At 38.4% G+C, this 18,878-nt stretch overlaps 1 protein-coding gene across 1 annotated transcript in view; it reads right to left on the reverse strand.

Annotated features, from left to right (window-relative positions):
* Positions 1 to 956: 956 nt before the first annotated feature.
* Positions 957 to 18,878, reverse strand: part of SULT2A1 (sulfotransferase family 2A member 1) — a 57,705-nt gene continuing 39,783 nt past the window's right edge. Inside the window, 1 exon segment of the mRNA XM_058279139.1 lies at positions 957 to 1,064. Within this exon segment, the coding sequence (XP_058135122.1) occupies positions 957 to 1,064 (108 nt within the window).

The raw sequence follows: 18,878 nt of genomic DNA on the forward strand, positions 1-18,878 counted from the left end.
TATCTATTTATTTATTTATTTTTCTCCCTTCACCGCCTCCTGCCATGCTGTTTTTGCTGTCTGTGTTGTCTTCTTTTCTCATTTTCTCTTCTCTAGGATTCACCGGGATTCGATCCTGGAGACTCCTGATGTGAAGAGAGGTTCCCTGTCAATTGCACCACCTCCGTTCCTGGTTTCTGCTGTGTTTCACCTTGACTCTTCCCTTGTCTCTCTTTTTGCTATGTCATCATGTTGTTGTGTGACTCACTTGTGCAGGCACTGGGTCACCACGTGGGCACTGGATCACTGCGTGGGCATTCGCACTCACTCTGCGGGTATTGACTCGCTGCGCGGGCATGCTTTCTCTTCTTTTTCACCAGGAGGCCCTAGGGATCAAACCCAGGTCCTCCCATATGGTAGGTGGAAGCTCTATCACTTGAGCCACATCCGCTTCCCTCCCCATTTACTCTTCATGGCCTTGTGACATAAGATTCTACCCTAAATAAATACCCTCTATAAATGACAACAGATTTCTGGTATTTTGCTTCAGCATCCCTTTGGCTGACTAATAGAGGGACTAAAAGTAAATGAGAAGTTACTATCCCTCAAGATCAAAATAATAATACTTATGGAGAAACAGGTGGTAGAAAGGAAAAGAGCCCTCATTCTGTCTGTAATTTTTATTGCCCTTTAAAATAATTCAGACAGAACTTTGGATAATACTGACATTATTTCACTTTCAATCACTATGTTGAAAACATTACAAACATTTTTTAACAGGTAGGATGCCATGATGTACGTTGGGGTAACCAGATCTATTTAACAATCAAGTGGTCAAAGATGTGAAAAATGGAGATTTCAAGGCTCCAGTATAAAATAACACATTTTGTGCAATTACCCAAGTCATCCATATGTGCCAGGACATATGAACAAAGGTCAGTATTCATATCAGATCCAGAGCATTGTGGCCATTATTCTCAAGGGAATGGCTCGCGAGGAAGATCTGCCGTCTTCTCCTGGTATATTTTATCAAAGGCTTCAGCCTGGGCCACTGTAAAGTGATTTTTCCAGTCCCCAAAGATGCCCTGAAAACAATATGAAATAGAGACTCAGATCACATTCAGGGCTAACTCTCAAAGCCCTATCACTTCTGCTCTCCACCGGTGTGGAAATTGTAGCCAATATAGCAGAATGATGAACGGTTGGTGGGCCCCCTTACTACCTGCCAGTCATACGTATGTTTCCACTTGCTGAGAAACTATTTCACATGTTCTTTTCTCTCCCATTCATCCTATACATTGCTGGTTATATCTTCCAATACATCCTGAATAAGCCACATCTGTTCCTACCACTGTGGTTTAAGCCACCATCATTTCTCACTTGGCTTACTGTAGTAGACCTCTACCTGATCTCTCTGCTTTTGATTTTTCTCCTTTATAAGTTATTCTCAGCATGATTGCCATCTTGAGCCTTTGAGAAACTAAGGCAGACCATGTCACTTCCCTGGTCAAATTCTCCAAGGATTTCCGATTTCATTTAGTAAAAGTGCTTATGTTGATTTCCAAGTGTCCAAGGACTGGATCCCAGGGTACTTCTCTCTCCCTATTGTCTATGACTCTGTACTTGCTCACGCTAGCCATCACATTTGGACTCCTCCTGAAACATGCTAGAAACAACCCCACCTTGGACTATTTTATTTCATGTTCCCTCTTTCTGGAATGTTGTTTTCTTAGATATATCCATGTGTCTCTCCTTTACCTTCTTCAAGCCTTTACTTGATGCAGACTTTTTAGTGAGGTTCTCTCCAACCAACCAGTTTAAAACTGCAAACATCCATCCTTGCTATGTTTTACTTTATATTATGGGTCATCTATGACATGCTATATATTTCCTTTTTTATTTTTTGCACCTATTCCCAATATAGATGTCTTAGAAAGTAAAACATTTTTTATTATTAAATTGCCAAACACTTAGAGTTTAGAAAGTCACAGGCACATAATACGTACTAACTAAATATTTGTTAAAGGTTGGATGAGAGAAGGAGTAAAGTACTATTATCTTCATTTTATACATGAAGGGAAAAAAAGGCTTAGAAAAGTGGTTACAGAGTTAGAAAGTGATGGATGGGGAAGCAGATGCGGCTCAGGAGATTGGGCTCCTGTCTGCCATATGGGTGAATGCAAGCTGGCCCGTGCCACAGAGAGCTGGCACAGCAAGGTGATGCAACAGAGGGAGTTGCAGAGGAGATTTATTGAAAGATGCAGCAGACCAGGAAGTTGAGGTGGCTCAAGCAATTGAGTACCTTTCTCCCACACTGGAAAGTCTAGGGATCAGTTCCTGGTCCCTCCTAAAAGAGATAGAAAAGAAGAAAAAGACAAGCAGATACAGAAAGAACATACAGTGAATGGACACAGAGAGCAGACAGTGAGTGCAAACAACAAGGGGGGAAATAAATTTTAAAAAATATATATTCATGAGCATTAAAAAAAAAAGAGAAAGTGATGGATGTATATATGAAGTCAAATTTTTCATACCAGTTCCCATATTCTTTTTTTTTTAGGAGGTACCAGGGAATGAATCCAGGACCTTGTACATGGAAAGCAGGTGCTCAACCACTGAGCTGCTACATCTGCTCCCCAATGAGAGCTGGTTTTTTCATTTATTTGTTTGTTTCTGGAAGTACCAGACATTGAACACTGGACCTTGTAAATGGGAAGCAGGAGCTCATCCACTTGACCGAATCCATTCCCCACCCAAATTCTTAATTGTATATATAAAAGTAAAATAACAAAATGTCAAATATACTGCTTTTTTTACACTTTTTAAAATTAAAGTTAATAGATCACAAAGAATGTTACATTAAAAAACATAGAAAACATAAGAGGTTCCCATATACCCCACTCCCCACCCCATCAAATATACTATTGATGCCTTGTAAATATCCATTTTTACCCTCATGATCATCTTCATCCTCATAATTAGAATAATGTTTATTATTATTAGTTTCTTCTGCTCATCAATCATCCATATCATACCCATCTTATGGTAAGCCAGAAAGAGTTCTTGAGGTGCCAGAATCTCAGTAAGTTAAATGTGGCTGCCCACTATTAAATATGAGTCCATATGAGAGAATTTGGTGGTTCTCTGTAGGGGTCTCAAATTCTAAATCTTACTCAAAACCCTACAAAATTGTCAGTTGTCAATTAGCTCATTATTCCTTATCCTTCAGGGCTGTCCCCAAACTCTTGGTATGGAGACACTTTTAAAAAAACTCTGTCAAATGTGGGACATGACTCCCTGAGATGAGCCTCCCTGGTATCAAGGAATTATTAGGACACATTAATCAGCGATGCATTTGGAAAAAGACCTTGACCAAAAGGGGGAAATATTAAATGGAGCAGAATTTTTATGGCTAAGAGATTTCAAAGTGAGCTGGCGGTCATTCCAGAGGTTACATTTATGAACTCTCAGCAGATTTAATAAACTACCACAGTAAACAAAGCCTCAAACAAAAGTGCTCCCGAAGGCTCTAGGGATGTGTGGACACTATAGGCAAACCACATAACCTTGTGAAATCAACACTCCTTTGGCATGTCCTATTTGGGAATATATGAAAATCTATTTCCCCAATACAACATAGTTATACTCATTTATAATTCCTCTAATCATGATTCTTCTACTCCTTTTATTTGAACCTATAATTTTCAATGTACCTGTTAAATATATTTCTCAGAAACTTAAATCTTAGGGTTGTTCATATGCTGGTTGAGCCCTGAAACCCAGCAGAGATGCAGCCAACTCCTACTCTCTAGTTCTTTGGGCTTTCCCTGGACAACTAACAAAACAATGATAATGGACAATCCCATCCCCAAAACAAGGTGTATCTTCATCTGCATTGCCCAATAATAGCTAAGTCTCCTCTCAGCCTGAAGCAGCCAGAGCAGATGTCATCCTAAATCCTTCAAGATTGAGGAATGAACAAAAATAAGGGGGGAGTGTAACTATGGACCAAAACAGAATTATTGTTGGCGTAGTTATTATCTTGTGAAAAGGAGTAACTTGTAACATTGATATAAAAAATAAAATAAAAAAATCTCTGTCAAACACTAATTTATTAATAATAGTTAAAACTGGACATTTCCATCTCTATTCCATGTTCCCCATTACTTCTAAGAACTGGAACTCTAATGTGCCAATAATGTTTTTGTTATAGTGTAAGATCATACTTACACTATTTATAGTTCTTGTGTTAACTCCTAAACTTCAACTATTTTTCTATTCTGATCTTCAATCCTTTTTTTTTTCGGGAGGTACTGGGGATTGAACCCAGGATCTCGTATATGAGAAGGGGGTGCTTGACCACTGAGCTACATCTGCTTCTTACATTTTGATATATGTTATAACTGAAAGGGTAAAGTGTCATCACCACAAGTACATCATTATTCTTTAATCAAAATTTCCTTAATTAAATCAGTATATTGTATTTTAATTAATTCTTCATTCTGTTCTTTCAAAGAATATTATGAACTGCCTATTCTGTACCAGGCACTGTCCTTTAGAACAGAAAATAGAGATAATAATAACCACAATTAGTTAGACAAATAATATTATTGCTTTAATCTCAAAACCAGATATATCACTATTAAGTGGGTAATTTCAATGGTCAGGTTTCCCTTAAATGAAATTAATATGTGTATTCCTTAAGGGGCAATAAAAGATATTGTTCTCATGCCCTGAGCAGAAAAGGACCCCAAATATCCTAAAAGTAGAAAAAATGGAGCTGAACTTGACAACTGATAGAGCTTTTTAATACATCAAGATTTGTGTAATTAATTATCAAATTATACTTGATATAACTAATTTAAAATTCAATCTTGAGAGACAGGGCTGACTGAAAAATCACAGTGAAGGTAGGAACCAGCTTCTTTCCACCCAGATTGGACTGCAGCCCTGACCTAGGCTTCAGCTCCACCTCGAGCAGGGAGGAAGCTGGAGGGACCAGCATCTCCAGGTAACTGAAAGTACATTCAGCTGGCACAGACTGAATACTTGGAAGTCTACCTGGTCAACTGCGGTCATTTTGGACCCACACTGCATAGACTGCTGTCCACGCCTTCAGTTCCATCCCTATCCCAGGCAGGGGAGGAAGGGATTTGAAGCTTCATCAGAATCTCTGGGCAACTAGTCTTGGCCTGCACAACCTGGGTTATTACACACAACTGTGGCTCTGTCCCTACCCTTGGCAAAGGGGAAAGGTGGAACAAGCTTCATCAGTCCCTTGGGCAATGTGGGCAGCTTGAGCCTGCTCAGCTTACAGCACCAACTACATCCTTGGCTTCTACTACATAACCAAAAAGGGAGAAAGGGCAAGAAAGCCCTAAACTAAAGAAAAAACCGCACCCAGAATAAATATTCTAGTAAACCAGATGCCAAGACACCAATAAAAAACACAATCCATACCAAGAAACTGGAAGATATGGTCCAGTTAAAGGAACAAGATAAGCCTCCAGATGACATAAAGGAATTGAGACAACTAATCACAGATGTTCAAACAAATCTCCTTAATAAATTCAATGAGATGGATAAAGAGATTAAGGACATTAAGAAAACATTGGATGGGTACAAAGAAGAATTAGAAAGCATACATAAAAAAACAGCACATCTTATGGGAATGAAAGGTGTAATAAAATAAAACATACTCTGGAGACATGTAACAGGAGATTTGAAGAGGCAGAAGAAAGGATTTGTGAGCTTGAAAATATGGCCTCCAAAAATGAACATACAAAAGAACAGATGAAGAAAAGAATGGAAAAAATTGAATGAGGTCTCAGGGAGCTAAACAACAGCAAGAGATATGCAAACATACATGTCATGGATTTCCCAGAAGAAGAGAAGGGAGAAGGGGCCGAAAGAATATTTGAAGAAATAATGGTAGAAAATTTCCTAACTCTATTGAAGGGCATAGATATTGATGTCCAAAAAGCACAATGTACTCCTAACTGAATAAATCCAAATAGACCAACTCTGAGACACATACTCATCAGAACGTCAAATGCCAAAGACAAAGAGAGAATTCTGAGAGCAGCAAGAGAAAAGCAATGCATAACATATAAGGGATATCCAATAAGATTAAGTGCTGATTCACATCAGAAACCATGGAGGGTGGTGGACTTGGCCCAGTGGTTAGGGCATCCGTCTACCACACGGGAGGTCTGCGGTTCAAACCCCGGGCCTCCTCGACCCATGTGCAGCTGGCCCATGCACAGTGCTGATGCGCGCAAGGAGTGCCCTGCCATGCAGGGCTGTCCCCCGCATAGGGGAGCCCCATGCACAAAAGAAAGTGCAACCTGCCCAGGAATGGCACTGCACACACAGAGAGCTGACATAAGATGATGCAACAAAAAGAAACACAAATTCCCGTGCTGCTGAAAACAACAGTAGTGGACAAAGAAGATGCAGCAAATAGACACAGAGAACAGACAACCAGGGTGGGGAGGGAAAGGGAGAGAAATAAATAAATAAATAAATAAACAAATAAATAAATCTTAAAAAAAAAAACCATGGAGGCAAGAAAACAGTGGTGTGATATATTTAAGATACTGCAAGAGAAAAGCTTCCAGCCAAGAATCTTATATCCAGCAAGATTGTCTTTTAAAAATGAGGACCAGTTTAAAATAGTCACAGATAATCAGAAAATGAGAGAGTTTATAACAAAGAGACTGGCCTTGCAGGAAATACTAAAGGGTCTTCTACAGTCTGAAAAGAAAAGACAGGAGAGAGAGGCTTGGAAAAGAGTCTAGAAATGAAGATTATATCAGTAAAAGTCTCAAAAGTGTGGTGAAAATAAAACATGACCATTAAAACCCAAAGGTCAAAATGGGTAAAATAAAAACTGCCTTTACAGTAATAACATTGAATGCTAATGAATTAAACTCTCCAATCAAAGGACACAGAATGGTGGAATGGATAAGACAATATGAGCCTTCTATATGCTGTCTGCAAGAGACTCACCTCAGACCCAAGGATAACAATAGATCAAAAGAGAAAGGCTGAAAAAAGATATTCCATGCGTGCAGTTAAAAACAAACAAACCAAAAAAAGCCTGAGTAGCTATACTTAGATGAAATAGACTTTAAAAGACACCAGTTTAATTCACAATTTGAGGAAGTAAGGAAAAAAATTCCATTTACAATAGCAACTGAAAAAATCAAATATTTAGGAATCAAGGATATAAAGCACTTGTATTCGGAAAACTATAAGGCATTGTTAAAAGAAATTAAAAAAGACCCAAATAATTGGAAGAACATTCCATGCTCATGGATTGGAAGACTAAATATCATTAAGATATCAATTCTACCCAGATTGGTATACAGATTCAATGCAATCCCAATAAAAATTCCACCAGCATTTTTTTAAACTTTTAAAAAATTGAAATATATAACTCATACATTAACATACCTAAACAATAAATGTATAATAGTTGTGAACTGACAAAACAAACATATAACATCAAACATAAATAACATCTCACCCTACCACCAATAACTCGCATTGTTTTTAAATCTTTTTACCTAATGATTAAAGGGGCACTGTCAAAATATTACTACTAAACAAAGTATTTTTCCCCTATCCAATCCAATTATTATTATCTTTATATCATTTATATATGAACATACATAAACAATTAAGTGTATAGTAAAAGTTGTGAACTTACAAAGCAAACATGCATAACATCATACAGGGGTCCCATACATCAACTCTCCACCAACACCTTGCATTGTCATGAGACATTTGTTACAAACTATGAAAGAACACTGTCAAAATCTTACTACTAATTATGGTTCTTATCTTACATTTGGTGTGTTTTTCCCCAAACCCACCCCATTATTACTTTTTAAATATATTTTTTGACAGAAGTTGTAAACTTATAAAACAATCATACACATGTGCAGAATTCCCAAACAACACCCCTCCATCAACACACCACAATGTGTGTGTCATTTTGCTACAGATAAAATATCATTTGATTATTGCCATGTCCATAGCATACATTTGGCTCACTTTTTCCATACTGCCTCAGTATCAACACAATACTCCTTTTGCATAGATGCAAGAATATTATATTATTACTACTAACCACAGTCCATAGGTCACTCCAGCTGTATTTTTCCCATGTTTCTCCATATTCCCAACACCCTGCAGTAGTGATATACATTTGTTCTAACTCACAAAGGACACTCTTGCATCTGTACCATCAACCACTATTCTCACCACCTCTTGGTTTACTGTGCTATCCAGTTCCTAGATTATTCTCAACCATTTTGTCAATTGGCATGTACATAAGTAGACTACCATTTTCAGTCAAATCCCCATTTATAAACTAGCTGTTACTCACTGTGTTATCATCCACTCTATACATTTCCACACTTGTACAGTAAAGCTAATTAAAACTTTTTTAAAGATTAATTTTATTTATTTCTCTCCTCTTCCCCCCAACCCTGCCATTGTCTGCTGTGTCCATTCGCTGGTGTGTTCTTCTGTGTCCGCTTAAACATTCTTATCATGCGGCACTGGGAAATTGTGTCGCATTTTTTCGTTGTGGCGTCATCTTGCTGTGGCAGCTCTGTGTGTGTGGTGCCACTCCTGGTCAGGCTGCGTTGTTTTTCCACAAGGCAGCTCTCCTTGCGGGGTGCACTCCTTGCATGTGGGGCACCCCTACACAGGGGACACCCTTGTGTGGCACAGTGCTCCTTGCACATGGCAGCACTGTGCATGGCCAGCTCACCACATGGGTCAGGAGGCCCTGGGTATTGAACCCTGGGCCCTCCATATAGTAGGCAGATGCTCTATCAGTTGAGCCACAACTGTGTCCCTAAAACTTCTACATACATTAAAGATTAGTAGTCCACTCAGTCCTTCTCTTATCTCCTTTAATTTTTAAAAAAGATTTATTTATTTATTTCTCTCCCCTTCCCCCCGGTTGTCTGTTCTCTGTGTCTGTTGGCTGCGTCTTCGCTCCTGTTATTGTCAGCAGCACAGGAATCTGTGTTTCTTTCTGTTGCGTTATCTTTTTTTTTTTAAATTTTATTCATTTTGTAAAAATATTACATTCAAAAAATATGAGGTCCCATTCAACCCCACCACCCCCACAGCAACACTCACTCCCATCATCATGACACATCCATTGCATTTGGTAAGTACATCTCTGGGAATCTCTGCACCTCATGGTCAATGGTTCACATCATAGCCCATACTCTCCCACGTTCCATCTAGTGGGCCCTGGGAGGGTTTACAATGTCCGGTGATTGCCCCTGAAGCACCATCCAGGTCTGTTGCGTCATCTTGTCGTGTCAGCTCTCCGAGTGTGCGGCACTATTCCTGGGCAGGCTGCACTTTCTTTTGTGCTGGGCAGCTCTCCTTACGGGGCACACTACTTGCTCGTGGGGCTCCCCTACATGGGGGACACCCCTGCGTGGCAGGGCACTCCTTGCGCGCATCAGCACTTCGCATGGGCCAGCTCCACAAGGGTCAAGGAGGCCCGGGGTTTGAACCACAGACCTCCCATGTGGTAGACGGACGCCCTAACCACTGCGCCAAGTCTGCCGCCTCTTATCTCCTTTAAGAATCCACCACCTATCACCAGGTCTTGAAGATATTTTCCAATTTTTTCTTCTAGAAGTTTTATGGTTCTTGCTTTTATTTTTAGTTTTTTGATTCATTTTGAGTTAATTTTTGGATAAGGTGTGAGACAGGGGTCCTCTTTCCTTTTTTCAGCTATGGATGTCCAATTCTTTCAGCACCATTTGTTGAATGGATTGTTCTGCCTGAGCTGTGTGACTTTAACAGACTAGTCAAAAATCACTTGACCATACCTGTGAGGGTATGTTTCTGAACCATAAATTTGGTTCTGGGTGGGGGGTATATGGGGCCTCATATTTTTTGAATGTAATATTTTAAAAATGAATAAAGACAAAAAAAAAAAGAAAAAACAAACAACAAAACAAACAAAACAAAACAAAACAAAACATAAATTTGGTTCCATTGGTCTATTGTGTCTGTCTTTAGGCCAGTACCATTCTGCTTTTGCCACTATAGGTAGGTATTATGATTTAAAGTCTGGAGATGAGGATTTGCTTTTTCTTTTTATGATGTTTCTGGCTATTCAGGACTCCTTACCCTTCCAAATAAATTTAATGATCATGTTTTCAAGTTTTTCTTTAATGTTGGTGGAATTTTTATGGCGATTGCATTAAATCTGTATATCAATTTGAGTAGAATTGACATCTTAATGATATTTAGTCTTCCAATACATGAGCATGGAAAGTTCTTCCAGTTATTTAGGGCTTTTTTGATTTGTTTTAACATTGAGTTGCAGTGTTCTGAATACAAGTGCTTTACATCATTGGTTAAGTTTATTCCTATTTATCTGTCATTTATTATCACCACTCTTTTGACACTTATAGTTACTTTTATTGATATAATCTTCATTTCTAGACTCTCTTTCAGGCCTCTCTCTCCTGTCTTTTCTTTTCAGGCTCTAGCACACCCTTTAGTATTTCCTGAAATTCTGGTCTCTTGCTTAGAAATTCTCTCAGTTTCTGTTTATCTGTGAATATTCTAATTTTTCACTCATTTTTGAAAGACAGTCTTGCAGGATATAAAATTCTTGGCTAGAAGTTTTTCTCTTGTAGTATCTTAAATATATCAGACCACTGTCTTCTTGCCTCCATGGTTTCTGGTGAGAAACCAGCAGTTAACCTTATTGGGTATCCCTTATATGTTATGCATTGATTTTCTCTTGCTGCTCTCAGAATTCTCTTTGTCTTTGGCCTTTGACATTCTGATGAGTATGTGTCTCAGAGTTGGTCTATTTGGATTTTTTTGGATGGAAGTATGTTGTGCTTCTTGGACATGGATATCTATGTCCTTCAATAGGGTTGGGAAATTTTCTACCATTATTTCTTAAAATATTCCTTCTGCCCTCTTTCCCTTCTCTTCTTCTGGGACACCCATGACACGTATGTTTGCATGCCTTTTGCTGTCATTTAGTTCCCTGAGACCTCATTCAATTTTTTCCATTCTTTTCTTCATCTCTTCTTTTGTATGTTTACTTTCAGAGGCCATTTCGTCAAGTTCACAAATTCTTTTTCCTGCCTCCTCAAATCTACTATTATATGATTCCAATGTTTTTTTTATTTACTGTTTTTTTGTCTTTACTTATTTTTTAAATATTACATTAAAAAATATGAGGTCCTCATATACCCCTCACCTCCCTCACCCCACTACTTCCCCCATAACAACATCCTCCTCCATCATCATGAGACATTCATTGCATTTGGTGAATACATCTCTGAGCACTGCTGTACCTCATGGTCAATGGTCTACACCATAGCCCACACTCTCCCACAGTCCACCCAGTGAGCCATGGGAGGACATACAATGTCCGGTAACTGTCCCTGCAGCACCACCCAGGACAATTCCAAGTCCCGAAAATGCCCCCACATCTCATCTCTTCCTCCCATTCCCTACCCCCAGCAGCCACCATGGCCACTTTCTCCACACCAATGCCACATTTTCTTCAATTATTAATCACAATAGTTCATGAATAGAATATCAGTAAGTCCACTCTAATCCATATTCTATTCCTCCATCCTGTGGACCTTGGAATGGTTGTGTCTACTCCACATCTATATCAAGAGGGGCCTTAGATTCCACATGGATGCTGGATGTAATCCTCCTGCTTTCAGCTGTAGGCACTCTTGGCTCCCTGGTGTGGTGGTTGACCTTCTTCACCTCCATGTTAGCTGAGTGGGGTAAGTCCAATAAACCAGAGTGTAGGAGCTGAAGTCTGTTGAGGTTAAGGGCCTGGCTATCACATGGTCAGTCCAGAGATTCAGGTCCCCTGGGTATATATTAAACCCCAGCACCAATTACAGTTCTGGTAAAAGTAACAGGAGAGGCTTGTGAACAAAGATCACATCTGAGTCCAGCTCCATCACACAGAAACACAAACTCCAAAGTAGGTCCAACTGACATGGCACTGAACTCCATCTGCCATGACCATAGAACCTGTGGGTCTCTGTAGCCCTCAGGAGGACCAATACCTGGGGTTGTATCTACTTTATCTGTCTCTGGGACTCTGCTGAGGTGTGCATAAGGGCAACCCCTCTGATAACCTCCCAGCTCTTTTTGGAGACTCATAGCCATATAAACTCATTTGTCCTTTCCATTTCCCCCTTTGATTCAGGTCAAAAAGCATTTTTAACTCCTGATATTACATGTAGGCTAGATATTCTGCTGGTCCGAGTTGACCCTTTTATTCAAGGTCATTTTCTAGTTACATCATCAGCTGGTACTTGATAGTAATCCCTCGGCACCAGGGAGGCTCATCCCTGGGAGTCATGTCCCACACTTGGGGGAAGGCAACACATTTACATGCTGAGTTTGACTTCGAGACTGGCCACATTTGAGCAACATGGAGGCTCTCAGGAGGTAACTCTTAGGCAACCTGCAGCTCTAGGCCGTGTTCTTATTTCAGGTGCACAGGCTCACACGCATAGTCATTAGTATCAAGGACTCATTGTTGGACCTTCCTTCTTTTTTGGTCTTTGCCGTTGCCTTGGGGGATTGTTGCTGTTCCTTTAGGGACTGTGATAGAGCTCCCCTGGCTAGGAACTCAGCACTCCCTCAGTTTTTGTTTTTAATTGTATCCACTATGAAAATATCCAAACATTTTTATGTACCCTAGATATATGCCCTGTAGAACTCCCTCCAACCATGTGTCCCCTGTCAATAACATCCCACACCAGCATTCCTCCCCTGCCATTGTTGAACCTCTCTGTGATCCAAAACTTCCTGAAAAGTTAAACCCAATATATTGCCAGGTTCTATTAATAGTAAAATGGAATATAGTGATGAGTTTAAAGGTTAGATATAGAATACATATTAATTTAGAAAAATTAAGGTAAAAATAAATTGGGGTATCAAAAAATAAAAAAATGCAAAAGCTTTGTTTTTGATGTTTTGCCTTCCATCACTGCAATAAGTGTTGCCCTGTATGCAAATTGGCAAGGCAACCACTTCCGTCTTTTCCTCAGTGTCTACGTCCTATCTTTTTCTTTTCTTTTTTCTAATTATTAAGCTTATCTTCACAAAAGTTTTAGATCACAATAATTCATATATACAATATACAGTATTCCCACATATCCAACATAAAACCTTTTCCTTTCCACAGCAATAATCTTTTTACATATTCATACTATATTTACTGAAACTGATGTACAGATATTGAGACAGTAGCCTTCAAACAAGGTAACATTTGTGTTTACATTGTGGTTTATATTTTAAACTATACAATTTTCTAAATTTTTAGTTATCTTATGTTTTACATTATGATTTACATTTTAGCCTATCAGCCCCTGTATATTTTTGGTGTAATTTAACATGCCTTATATCCATCCTTGTGTACTCTTGTGGAACACTTCTGTTGCCCACACAGTTACATTGGTTCCATCTATTCAATACCTCTTTCCCCCTCCCCTTAGGGCCCCCAGTGACAGTCAATCTTCATTGCTTGAAGGGCCATGTTCAGAGATACTTGCAACAGTGTTAAGGGCTTGAGATGCTCAACTGCCCTAATGCACTGGGAGCCACCATTTCTCTTGAGAGATACAATTCCCTCTATTTGAGGGCATCAGTCCTTCCCAGGATGTGGGTATACCTTCACTCTCATTATATGGGTCTCCATCCAATGATATAACCCACTATGGCAAAATGAGCATTCACATATTCCCTAGGAGCCTGTCCTGCATGAGATTATCCCCTTTAAGCATCTTAAACAGGTAACCTTCCTTATTATATTTTTGAAAAAGTTTTCTCAGCATTATACTCTCAACCAAATACCTGACAATCTCTTATGTTCGTATGTTGCCCCACCCTCCCCCCAGTTTCTTGGGCAATATTACCCATCCTCCCATCCTTAGCTCCCCTCAAGCCCGCAAAGCCCTACCCAAAGGTAACCCTATGCCCCCATTTTATCCCTTCCCTGTACAAATACTTAACCTCCAGCTTATCATAGATTTCACCCACGTGTGTGTCAGCTTGCAAGCTTCCTCAACCCAACTTCCTTTAAGCCTATCATCCAGTCTCTAGTTCTCTGAGACAGCTTGGTTTACTTGTTTCGTATCAGAGATGTCATGTAGTATTTGTCCTTCAATGCCTGGGTTGCTTCACTCAACATAAGGTTCTCAAGATTCATCCATGTTATCATATGTATTTGTACTGTATTCATGCTTACAGGTAAGTATTATTCCATTTTATTTATCCATTCATCTGTTGATGGGCATTTGGATTGATTCCAACTTTTGGCAATTGAGAATAGTACTGCTATGAACATTGGTGTGCATATATCGGTTTGTGTCCTTGTTTTCAGTTCTACTGGGTATATACCCAGAAGTGGAATTGCTGGGTCATATGGCAAATCTATAGCTAGTTTTTTGAGAAACCACCAAGCTGTCCTCCAGAATGGCTGGATCCTTCTGCATTCCCACCAGCAGTGGACGAGTGTTTCCATTCCTCCACATCCTCTCCAGCACTTGTAGTCTTCCGATTTTTTGATAGCTGCCAATCTTATGGGAGTAAGATGGTATCTCATTGTTGTTTTGATTTGCATTTCCCTAATAGCTAGTGATTTGGAGCATTTTTTCATGTGCTTTTTAGCCATTTGTATATCTTCTTTGAAGAAGTGTCTGTTCAAATCTTTTTCCCATTTTTTAAATGGTTTGTTTGTCTTTTTATTTTCGAGATATAGGAGTTCTTTATATATGCAGGATATAAGTCTCCTATCAGATATATTGTTACCAAATATTTTCTCCCATTGGGTAGGCTCTCTTTTCACTTTCTTGACAAACTGCTTTGAGGTGCAGAAGGCTTTAATTTTGAGGAAGTCCCATTTATCTATCTGTCCTTTTGCTGCTCGTGCTTTTGGTGTGAAGTTCATGAAGCCATTTCCTATTACAAGATCCTGTAGATGCTTCCCCACATTGCTTTCCAAGGTCTTTATGGTCTTGGCTCTTATATTTAGGTCTTTTATCCTCTTGAATTGATTTTCATATAAGGTGTGAGTTGGTAATCCTCTTTCATTCTTTTACATATGGATATCCAGTTCTCCAAGCAACAATTGTTGAAGAAGCCATTCTCTCCCAGTTGAGAGGGTTTGGTGGCCTTGTCGAATACCATATGGCTGTACATATGAGGATCTACATCAGAACTCTCAGTTCGGTTCCATTGGTCAGTGTGTCTATCCTTGTGCCAATACCATGCTGTTTTCACTACTGTAGCTTTGTAGTATGTTTTGAAGTCTGGTAGTGTGATTCCTCCAATTTCATTTTTCTCTTTCAATATGTCTTTGGGTATTTGAGGCCTCTTTCCTTTCCAAATAAATATCATAGCTGGTTTTTCTAGTTCATTAAAGAATGCCATGTTGATTTTTATTGGGATTGCATTGAATGTGTAGATCAGTTTTGGTAGGATAGACATCTTAATAATATTTAGTCTTTGTATCCATGAACAGGGAATATTTTTCCATTTATTTAGGTCTTCTTTGATTTCCTTGAATAGTGTTGTATAGTTTTCTGTGTATAAGTCTTTTACATCTTTAGTTTAATTTATTCCTAGGTATTTGACTTTTTTACTTACTGTTGTGAATGGTACTTGATTCCTGATTTCCTCCTCAGATTGCTCATTATTGGTGAACAGAAATGCTACTGATTTTTGTGCATTTATCTCGTATCCTGCAACTTTATTGAACTCATTTATAAGTTCTGGAAGCTTTGTTGTAGACTTCTCAGGGTTTTCTATGTATAGGATCATATCATCTGCAAATAGTGAAATTTTGACTTCTTCCTTTCAAATTTGGATGCCTTTTATGTCTGATTCTTGCCTCAGTGTTTCTAAAGCTATGTTAAGTAGAAGCAGTGATAGTGGGCATACTTGTCTTGTTTCTGATCTTAGAGGGAAAGATTTTAGGATTTCACCATTGTAAACGATGTTAGCTGTGGATTTTTCATATATACTCTTTATCATGTTCAGAAAGTTTCCTTCTATTCCTATCTTTTGCAGTGTTTTTATCAAAAAAGGGTGCTGTATTTTGTCAAATGCTTTTTCTGTATCTATAGATATGATCATGTGATTTTTTCCTTCAATCTGTTTATATGGTGTATTACATTGATTGATTTTCTTATGTTGTACCATCCTTGCATACCAGGAATGAATCCCACCTGGTCATGGTGTATAATATATTTAATGTGTTGTTGAATATGATTAGCAAGTATTTTGTTGAGGATTTTTGTGTCTAGGTTCATTAGAGAGATTTGTCTGTAATTTTCCTTTCTTGTGGTGTCTTTGTTTGGCTTTGGTACTATAGTAATGTTGGCATGATAGAATGAGTTAGACAATGTTCTTTCTGTTTCCATTTTTTGGAAGAGTTTAAGCAAGATTGGTGTTAGTTCTTTCCAGAATGTTTGGTAGAATTCACCTGTGAAACCATCTGGCCCAGGGCTCTTCTTAGTTGGGAGGTTTTTAATGACTGATTCTATCTCTTTACTTGTGATTGGTTTGTTGAGATCATCAATTTCTTCTTTTGTCAATGTAACCTGCTTATGTGTTTCTAGGAATTTGTCCATTTCCTCTATATTGTCCTTCTCTTTGGCATATAGTTTTTCAAAATATCCTCTTATGATAGTCTTTATTTCAGTGGGTCTTATTTTGTGTATTTGCATCTTCTCTCTCTTTTTCTTTGTTAGTCCAGCTAAGGGTTTGTCAATTTTATCAATCTTCTCAAAGAACCAGCTCTTGGTTTTGTTTATTTTTTCAAGTGCTTTCTTATTTTCTATTGCATTTAATTCTGCTCTGATCTTTTTTATTTCTTTCTTTCTTCTTCCTTTGGGTTTAGTTTTTTTTTTTTACACTAATTCCTCCACATGTGCAGTTCTTCCATTTTAGCTCTTTCTTCTTTTTTGATGCATGAATTTATGGCTATAAGTTTCCCTCTCAGTACTGCTTTTGCTGCATCCCATAAGTTTTGATATGTTGTGTTATCATTTTCATTAGTTTCAAGTAGTTATTGATTTCTTTAGAGATTTCCTCCTTGACCCACTGTTTTTCTAAGAGTGTGTTGTTTAACTTCCATAACTTATTGTCAAATCTGGGTCTCTGGCCCTTGGAGATTTCCAGCTTCATTCCAGTGTGGTCAGAGAAATTATTTTATATGATTTCAATCTTTCTGAATTCATTGAGACGTTTTCTGTGGCCTAGCATGTGGTCTATCTTGGTGAATGATCCATGTGCACTTGAGAAGAACATATATCCTGCTGAATTTGGGTGTAGTGTTCTGTATATGTTTATTAGGTCCAGCTCCTCTAATACATTGTTCAAAGTCTTTGCTTCTTTATTGATTCTCTTTTGAGATGTTCTGTCCAAAGTTGATAGTGGTGCATTAAAGTCCTCCACTATAATTGTAGAGGCATCTATTCCTTCACTTAGTTTTTCCAGTGTTTGTGTCTTGTATTTGGAGGCACCCTTGTTTGGAGCATAAATGTTTATGATTGTTCTTTCTTCTTGAAAGATTATCCATTTCACTAATACGTAGTGTCCATCTTTGTCTCTCACAGTTGTTTTGCATTTAAAGTCTATTTTGTCTGATATTAATATAGCTATTTCTGCCCTTTTTTGGTTATTATTTGCTTGTAAGATTGTTTTCCAGTCATTCACTTTCAATCTCCTTGAATCCCTGGATCTACGATGTGTTTCTTGTAGACAGCATATAGATGGGTTGTATTTCTTTATTCAATCTTCCAGTCTGAGTCTCTTGACAGGTGAGTTTAATCCATTGACTTTCAGTGTATTACTTTCAAGGAATTACTTTTACTAGCCATATTTTCTTTGAATTTGTGTTTGTCATATTTTGTTAGGTTTTTTTTCTCTTTTTGTCTTTTTAGTTGCTCTTACAGTCTCCTCCAACTCTGTCTCTCCTATTTTTTTCTTTCTTCCTGCAGAACTTCCTTTAGTATTTCTTGAAGAGCAGGATTCTTGTTGGCATACTTTCTTACTTTCTGTTTATCTGTGAATATTTTGAACTCTCCATCATTTTTGAATGCTAGTTTAGCTGGATAGAGTATTCTTGGTTGGAAATTTTTTCTTTTAGTACCTTGGCTATGTCATAGCCCTGCCCTCTTGCCTCCATGGTTTCAGATGAGAAATCAGCACTTAATCTTATGGAGCCTCCCTTGTATATGATTGCTCTCTTTTCTCTTGCTGCTTTTAGTATTTTTTCTTTGTCTGGAGCACTGGATACAAGTATATGTCTTGGGGTTGGCCTGTTGGGATTTATACTTTTTTGGGTGTGTTGTGCTTCCTGGACATGTACATCCATCTCCCTCAATAGGCTTGGGAAGATTTCAGCCATTACTTCCTCCAACACCCCTTCTTTCCCCTTTCCCTTCTCTTCTCCTCCTGGGATGCCTATAATGTGTATGTTTGTGCATTTTGCATTGTCATTCAGGTCCCTAAGTCCCTGCTGGATTTTTTTCTATCTTTTTATTGATCAATTCGACTATATGTTTGATTTCAGATGTATTGTCTTTCACATCACTAATTCTTTCCTCTGTCTCTTTGAATCTGCTGTTATTTGCTGAGAGAGTATTTTTGATTTCTTGAATTGTGCTGTTCATTACCATCACATCCATTATCTTTTTGCATGTGATTGTAATTTCTTCTGTATTTTCTCCACATGTTTTCTTCATATTCTTAATCTCTTCCTTCACTCCATCTAATTGGTCCCTAATATATGTTCTGAGAGATTTAATTACTTGTTTGATGTTCTGCTCCTCTTCCTGGGTTTT

The sequence above is a fragment of the Dasypus novemcinctus genome, chromosome 18 (genome assembly GCF_030445035.2).
Source record: "Dasypus novemcinctus isolate mDasNov1 chromosome 18, mDasNov1.1.hap2, whole genome shotgun sequence".
In the NCBI taxonomy this organism is placed as follows: Eukaryota; Metazoa; Chordata; class Mammalia; order Cingulata; family Dasypodidae; genus Dasypus; species Dasypus novemcinctus.